At 35.2% G+C, this 8616-nt stretch overlaps 2 protein-coding genes across 2 annotated transcripts; both read right to left on the reverse strand.

Annotated features, from left to right (window-relative positions):
- Positions 1-705: 705 nt before the first annotated feature.
- On the reverse strand, positions 706-2012 carry LOC133691431 (CRIB domain-containing protein RIC6-like). Its single transcript, XM_062111937.1, has 4 exons — positions 1952-2012; positions 1726-1829; positions 1451-1547; positions 706-1211 (listed from the first exon to the last, which is right to left on the reverse strand). The coding sequence occupies exons 1-4, from the start codon at positions 2010-2012 to the stop codon at positions 706-708; spliced, it is 768 nt and encodes a 255-aa protein (XP_061967921.1).
- Positions 2013-5164: 3152 nt separating this feature from the next.
- On the reverse strand, positions 5165-6684 carry LOC133691251 (glycolipid transfer protein 1-like). Its single transcript, XM_062111681.1, has 6 exons — positions 6567-6684; positions 6198-6253; positions 5950-6080; positions 5704-5839; positions 5311-5442; positions 5165-5197 (listed from the first exon to the last, which is right to left on the reverse strand). The coding sequence occupies exons 1-6, from the start codon at positions 6682-6684 to the stop codon at positions 5165-5167; spliced, it is 606 nt and encodes a 201-aa protein (XP_061967665.1).
- Between the last annotated feature and the right edge of the window lie 1932 nt (positions 6685-8616).

Consider the following 8616-nt stretch of genomic DNA (forward strand, 5'->3'; position numbering starts at 1 on the left):
ATCAGGTAAATGAGTTTTTGAAGGTGAAAAATCAAGAGAGAGCAGAGTATGTAGGCAGGATTGAGGAGGTGCATGGGAGATTCCATTGCTGGCTGTAGAAAAGCTAGCTAACCCATCGTTGCCTTTGTTGTATTCATATATAAATAGAAGATTACAGTAGTAATTATCACCTATAGGGATAACAACCAAACTGCATTGGAATTGACAGGGATATTGGCACTTACTGCACTGATCTCCCTCTCATTCCTGCAATAGTGCACTGTGGCACTGCTCCTCCACTGCAGAATACCCAGTGATTCCTGTTATATACGCTGCCGTGATATATATCACGTCTGGTAGAGTAGGATTTTGTTTGATCCCGGGATATCAGGACATGTTGCTGTTATCAATTAATGATCATCTCACCATGATCAAAACTACTTATAACCAGCCATGGAAAGGGTTAAAAAAGGAGAAGAGAAACTAGTTATGTAATTATCATATTTTTGTCCTTGTGTCGTTCAAGAAACAAAAAAACAAATATGAAGCTATTCTAGTTAAGGAAAGAGATTCGGTTCTCAGCTCTCAGTTCTTACAAGTGATATACCTACCGTAAGGATCATTTAAGGGTCAGCGGAGACAAAAAGGAAATGAACTCGATTGGTTTGATTTCAACTAAAGATTCTAGCAGCTACCCGATGTAAGAACATTAGTATTACAATATGTTCAAGAAATTCCACTAAATCCACTCTCTTCACCATCCCATGAAGGACTTAAAGCTCTGGTTTGAACTTGCTCACCACTGTTACTAGATTTGGATATCATTTCTGATCCCTCATCCCCCTCCGAAGCTGGGACTTTAGATCTTGATCTTGATCTTGATGAAGACCCCCCAACAGAGGCATCTTTCGATTTCTTTCTCCGAGTTTTCTTTGGTATTTCAGGTAAATCTGAGGGTCGCTCATTCTCTACACTAGGATCCTTATGATTTCGACTTGTTTTAGAACCATCCAATAAATCTTTGGTGCCATTTCGTGAAGACCGCCTAGATTGTTTAGGTTTATCTGATTTTTCCTTGCTTGGAGATTCAGCTGATGTACCGGTCGATGAACGCCGTCTAGATGATTTCGGCAATTCAGGCAAGTCCCGAGCTGGGGAATTTTGTGATCCTACTGGAGAACCAGGCGCCCCTGGTGGAGAATTTGGTGCCCGTGAACCTTTTCGACTTGAACCTGCAGAGCATTATCAGTCAACAATAATCAAAATGACGATTCGGTAAGCTTTATGATTCATTTTTGTTGACGCTGGTACACAACATTTAGATGTTAGGAACAAAATCAAAATATGATAGCTAACATGTTACATTGCCATGAACACCAAACAAAAGCCAACTTATAAACTAATCGAAGCCCATTTTCAAAACGGGAAAAAAAAAGCCGAAGGAGCTATGCAAGAAATCAAGCTATTGTACCTTCAGACACCCATTTCACAGAACCTTCCTCCTTCGAGTCTTGATCAAGACTTAAGGGAGCCGAAGAGAATTCTGGTGGAGATTTAAACTCGGTCATCTACACAAATAAATCAAAGCACCGCCTCAATGAGGATTACAGATTATTTCTTTTGAAACAAAAATAAAAGTTGCAAAAACCTTAACTTTTCCATGTCCTTTACAACTAGTTTCGTTTGTGATATTAATGATCAATTTTTATACACGATCCAAAATAAGTTGAGAAGAACAGCATGTACCCAGCTCGGTGAATTTATAGAGGGACCATCCCATCCTATGTGGGCAACATGTTTTACATCTGTGGGATAACCAATCTGCATTTCAGGCTCCTTCCCGTCATTATCTGCAACACAGTTAAAATTTCTATCGGTATCACCCAGAAAAGAACACATATCATATAGCATTGTTTATTTTTCCAAGAATTGAAGAGTTGCACAAGCACCATGAGAGAGAGAACTTGCATACCGAATATTTGAGAAATGTATCTTAAGCCTTTTAAAAGGCCCTTCATTTTGTTGTTTGACATTTGGTTAACTGGAAAAATAACTTTCTGTAAAGTAGCTAGCCTTTAGTAGGAGAGGTGTTGATGAAAAATTAAAGCTTCAAATCTGAAACACAGAAAGCAAGAAGATTTTTTTTTTCGAGTTAGAACATGTATATACATCTTGTGTGGCAAGAACTAGCATACAAAATAAATAAAATGATTTGCGTAAAGGGAATTCATTAATGAAAAACTATGGGATTAAGAACATACTTGGACAATAAAACTTGCTTTGATGAGATAAGTCACCAGACTCATGGCAGCAATGAATTCAAACTACAGTTCTTATTAAGAAACCAGACTATCGAATTCTACAAGAAATTTTTGACATATTTTCAAGCTTCAAGAAGAAATGAAATTCAAAGAAAACTAAGATAAAAATGATTAAAAAAAAAAACACTTAATAACTTTTTGACAAATGTCTAGAAAGAGTGGTGGTGGTGAGAGGGGGGGGGGGGGGGAGTAACTCATAAAATTGCTAACTCATAAAATGGCTGTTTAAGGCAAGACTCGTGTTAATTCGATGGCCATGAACCAAAAAACGAATAATTGATCGAAGTTTTCGGTATAGGAATGAAGAGGAATGGGCCATTACTGAACACACTAAATTTAGGAAGGTTTTAACAAGTCTTTCTTCTGTATTCTATTATGAATGAAAGGCTAAATGTTTTGGTGGCATGCATGGTTCTTGTTGACTTTTGCTGGTGCCTGCTGACTACTCGGATGAGAAAATGGTTAGCCTGTGTATTCCCTCTGTAAACAACTATCTATATTTAGGGTCCCTTTTTTGGCCGGAAGGTTTTTTTTGGTCCCTTTTCTTTTCTAGACACACTAGTCCATAACATAAATAATTAAGCATTGAGGGTAATTTCTGAACAAATCAATTTTAACTCCTAGCTTAAAATATGAAGTGCATGGTTAATCATTATAAGCTAACAGAGTTTAGATAATTAAGAGGTCAATTAAGAAGTGGGGGCAAAGTGTTTATGGAGGGTAAAAGAAAAAATCGCCAAGTACACCATCTTACATACATGGATCTTGTAGGATTCTCAAGAGATACAGGAAGAAAATGATTATTCATCTCTTTTGCACCTTATGTGAATCCCGGGATATTGAAGAATATCCAGAAAGGCATTTAGGGAATCGATTTGATTATATCTCTGTTCGTTCCATTTGAAGTCCATTTGAATAAAGGAAGGATCCCAAAAGATCGATCTCTTGCGTATTACAATTTCTGTATTCCTCGAGAAATGAAATCTATAAAGAACTGAACCATGCTTCATACTAAGAAAGATAATAATACGTTGAAAGTTATTGTGTCAAGTTGACACAAGTTGTTCGTTCACGGTATTCTAAAGGTGATTTATTTGTCAAACTTTTACTTTTCTCTTACAGTCGTTTGTTGCATTCTTTTTTATTAAGATTTTTATAAATAAAAATTTACATGGATCTGGCAAATATACCAAACTCAAAGAATATAAATTTAATAGTTAGTCAAGTCCAAGATAATATATATCTGACGAGCATATCAAACTCAAAGAATTTGAACTTGAACTTGATAGTCACTCAAGTTAAGTTAATGTAGATCTAATAAACATGTCATACCTAAAGAATTTGAACTTGGCAATTCGCCAACTCCAAGGTAACGTGGGTATGAAAAACATGTCAAACCCAAAGTATACTAGATCCAGAGAACGTAGACTTGACAGAAACCAAGCTCAAAATAACATGGGTTTAACAAGCATGCTAGATCCAATGAACTTGAACTTAGCAAACAATCAAGCTCAAGGTAACATGGGCCTCGCAAGCACGTCAAACCCAAGGAATTTGAACTTGAAAGTTAGCCAAGTCTAAAGTAACGTGGGTCTGGCAAGTACGTCAAACTCAAAAAACTTGGACTTAAAAGTCAGCCAAGTCTAAGATAATGTGGGTCTGACAAACATATCAGACCTAGAGTACCTGAGATTGATAGTCAACTAAGCCTAAGGTAACTTAGGCCTGACAAGCGTGTCAGACTCAAAGAACTTGGACATTACCAAGTTCTAAAACTATATGTCTGATCTTGAATGATCCTCTACAATAAAAATATTAAAGATATGATAAACCGTCATATATATACTCATAGGTGTATACAAGATCTTTAAAGGGACCTATCATATGTACTATCTCATTAATGATATGTAGGAGATATTTGTCTCTCATTAATGTTACCAAAAACATAGAACTTTTCATTCTTTCCCTTCTCTAAAAATAACAAGGTTCAAAAAGTATAAATACCCCTTTAAACCATCCAGGTAAAAGGTTAGAACTTTTTATCTCTTAAGATACGGATATATAGATTTCATAGCATTAACCAATTAAAAACTTAAGAACAAATATCTTTGTTCCTTAAATTTAAAGCTCTTTTAAGTCATTTATTATTTTAAGTCAATTATTATATTTCCTATAAATATATGACTTTATCATTATATGGTCTTTAAATATCTCGATTGGAATTGTTTTTGCAGTTAATCAAGCTTCTACCATAAATTTGGAATTCCTTATATTAAAAAAAAAACCCAAGTACTTGAATTAATCATTTTCTCAAACACTAAATAACATTTTATTTATATATTTTAGATTTTGAGACATCATCACATTTAATTCTATAAATACAACTGTTCTATCTTTGCCACTGTGATTAATGGAGGTATTTGCAGCTAGTCCATCCTCTCTCTCAAATTTTCGATCAACTCTGATCTCCCCCTTCTCTGTATATTTGTTTCTTTTTTCGTGATGCTTGATCTAAAATATTGCTCATTCTTTAAGATAAACTCTTCACGACCCTTTTTTCTTGGCTTTTTTAAGAACCACGGATCGGATATACAGGTTACATAAAAATTATTTCATGTAGGTGTTGTAGTGATCAGGATGCAGGAATCAAGAGAGAATGTCAAGAAATCACATTTCAATGAGGATAATAAAATGAAATGGTGAATTTGCTATCACTAAAAATTGCAAATACCAGGGCAAAATGTGATCAAACTTCCTGAGGAGGTGATCAGCTAAAACTGGAAAGAATCAAAGAAATAAAAAAAATCCAAGCAAACAATAATTCAAGGTCCTGACGAACTTCAATCACCCTTGACTATGGCTCATCAAGCTTTCAAATTGTCCATTCCAACACTAGCCTGCAGCAAGTCCGAAATCGTGTATCAGCGCAAACACAAAACCACGGGATACTTAATGCAAGTCCAGTCAAACTTCAAACGTTAAAACCAATAATTTATCTGCTAAATCTTACGAGGAACTTGTGATTCTCTTCCAATAAAGGTGAGAACCTTCCACAGAAATCTTCCATGTCAGAAACGTCATCTCCTTTGACACCCACTACACTCATAAACTTCTTCCTATCCGGAGCCAACTTCAAGGCAACCTGCATCCAGTTGATTGGATTTCAATAACAATGAAAACCAGTAGTGAAATGTACAAATGCATTAAGATTTGGTGCAATTATATCTTATTTCAAGAAAATTTAAAACAAAATAGAGAACATTTTCCCTAGAAATTTCTTTCACAAAACTTCTACAGTTGCATATGCATTTTTAGATGCAATATAAAAGAAGAAGAAAGCATGCAACTTATGCCAATAGAACCATATATCAAAATCAAGAACATTGATGCTACAAGTGTTTACGCTAAAACTTGAACTAGCCAGCCAGCCATGCCATTTTTTCAGGGACTTGTCGTATGAATCAGTGCAAACTTGTGACATGCTCCAGTCCGGATGCACCATTAAGTTGCGGAACAGTTCTGACAAGAAATCCATGGCCCTATAGAAGTCAAACATATATTGTCTCAAACATGAAACATAAGAAATTGCACACTCCTGACAGACAAAAAACGGTAATTTTTCCAAATAAAATACGGTGTTAGTGCTAACCTTGTCAGCCAAAGTAAAGCATTTGTGCAACTGGATGAAGATTTAACCTTTTTCGATTCAATTTCTGACTGTACTATCCTGTACAAGTAATTGAATTCTGATTGATTGGACAAATACCTAGTCTCCAGCCTCTGCAACAAGAAAAGGAAGAGTAAAGAATGTGATATTGATCAGTTTCTTCTGCAGAAAATAGCTATTGACACAGAAAAAGCATTTACAGCAGCTGCATAGAAAAGGGATCATCTTACCGATATATTACCACCAATGTCAGATTTTACAGGTCCCATGGCTGGTCCAAAGTTGTCTGCAAAAATAGAAGCAATCATTACTGGCCAAAGAGATTAATTCTGTGTATCTCTATGAAATAAACCGAAACTGTAACACCAGCAAAGGCTGTTGAGCAAATTTGCATGCTCCCAGTCATCCAGAAATCAAGGAGGAAAACAAAATTTCTTTTCAAATATTCATGGCTGAAAGAGAGAGTCATTAAAGAAGTAACACATAACAATGAAGCAATGTATTTTACATGTTCTTTAGTTTCAAGCATGAAAGAAATTGTGCAGGTATGCGTGCAAAATCAACAAGTCTCTGACAAAATAGCAGTAACTAAGATGTACCTAAAACAGGCAATACTGTTTTGCACAAATCCAAGAAAGGCTTGGCAAGAATTTCTCCCTCGGGAGACTTAACATGGTCCATCTTTTCCAAAGCTTCAGCAAACACATTTCCCTCCATTCTTCCACTATACTTGTTAGCTGCATACCAAGTTGCTTATATATTAGCCCTAGCTAGATCGATAGAACTAAGGTATATATGCAAGTGTAAAGATTCATAAACTTGATAGGCATTGACTATATGCAGTTATCACAAGCTACAATCTAAAAGGGAAAGAAAAGAAAAGGGTATATTGATTTCGTTTCTTCTTACAACGACAGAGGGATTGTTTAGCAAATTTCACTACCCAAATCTCATCCTTCTTCATTGTAGTTGGAAAACTATGCTTTAGCTCTAACTCACCGTGATCTCTCCTAGCAAAAGAAGAGGGCACCACTAGACTGCAGGATCCTGTGTTTGATTTTTGGCTTGCAAATACACCATTGAAAAATGAATAAAATTCTTAACAGAATGATTGATTATGAAAGATTATGTGATGGACTGATGTTAATATATATATTAATGGTGTCAAACATGAAAAAGAGGAACTGATTGATGCTCCGTAATATAGTACTAAACACGAATTAATCACCTGTGAATATGAGATGCCGAGATCAGAATCTGAGCGAAAATGGAAGATAGAAATACCGTTATTTCAGTTGTCAATGTGAGATCGATTGAAACCACGGCGTTCAAGAGCTACTTAGCCACATAGTTTAATGAGAAAACAAAAACTAATTCCCTAGTTTACGGGAGTTCGGAACTGTTTGCCGTAATTTATTTTATTTTTTCATTTGACTCAGTTTTGATCGATCGATTCAAAATCATTTTAACTTTGTGGCCAATGTGATTTTAAATGACTGGCATGATAGTTAAAAAAACATGCTTTACTCTATGACTTCGAACCTCGGACACGACATCGTGAGAATTTATTAAATCCCTCTTAATACAGCGATGTAGAATATATATATACGTACTTAAAATTATTCGGAAGCCATTCCGAAAAGAAAATCTTGAATATTGATGCGTAAACGACTATGAAAATGCTCCTTATTATCAAGCAAAAATCATTTATTATTACTATTATTTGGTAAAAATAAGTTCAAAACTCAAAACCATGTATCTGGCTGAACGGCTGTTATCCATACTAATTTTGTGCTAAAGAGTACCTAAACCAGCAAAAAATAAAGCTCTCCTTTTGTTATCTTTTGGCCATTGTCTTCTCTATACATTTACATAAAGCTTTAAACACTTGGCATGCAAACACAAGTAATGTTCGCAACGTTATTAAGCACAGACGACTGGACCTCGATGACAAGCCTGTTTGTTTTTGCGTGTTTTTGATAAAATTTAAAAAAATTTTATTTTTTATTAATTTCAAATTAATATGTTTTTAGTGTTTTTAAATTATTTTGATGTACTGATATTAAAAATAATTTTTTTTAAAAAAAAATCATTGACAGGTATTTTGGCACGAAAAGCTATTTGAAAAGTAACCGCAACCACACTGTCAAACAATCCAGACATCAGAGATGCTGTGGGCATAGCGTAGTTAGGATGCTAACATCCCATATTATCATCTAGAAGGTGGCAGAATAGTAAGAGCTTGAAATCAAGAGATTTATTCTCTCTGTAGTTTCAGATTTGAACACTGTAGTTACTAATATGATTATCACTGAAAACTTATGTAGTCGTTAATTTCAGGGCACGTGGGATTAGTCGAGATACACGCAAGCTAACCCGAACATCCACGTTAATAAAAAAAATATATATAAAGCATCATTTCATGCCAAGATGCTATAGACATCATAATGACTTCAATTTACCGAGGGGAAAAAAAATGAAAGAGACATTTGCCGAAAAGAAAATGACTAAATCGGAGTGGGAGGGAGAGTCGCTACAACTAAAGAGAATCTGTAAAACATATTTTGAATCCTCAGCAAATTACATAAGTTGCCGAAGCTGCCAAGAATCCGAGAGCAGAATTTGGTTTAAACATATTAGTGATCCACT

Source organism: Populus nigra, chromosome 4 (genome assembly GCF_951802175.1).
Source record: "Populus nigra chromosome 4, ddPopNigr1.1, whole genome shotgun sequence".
Classification (NCBI taxonomy): Eukaryota; Viridiplantae; Streptophyta; class Magnoliopsida; order Malpighiales; family Salicaceae; genus Populus; species Populus nigra.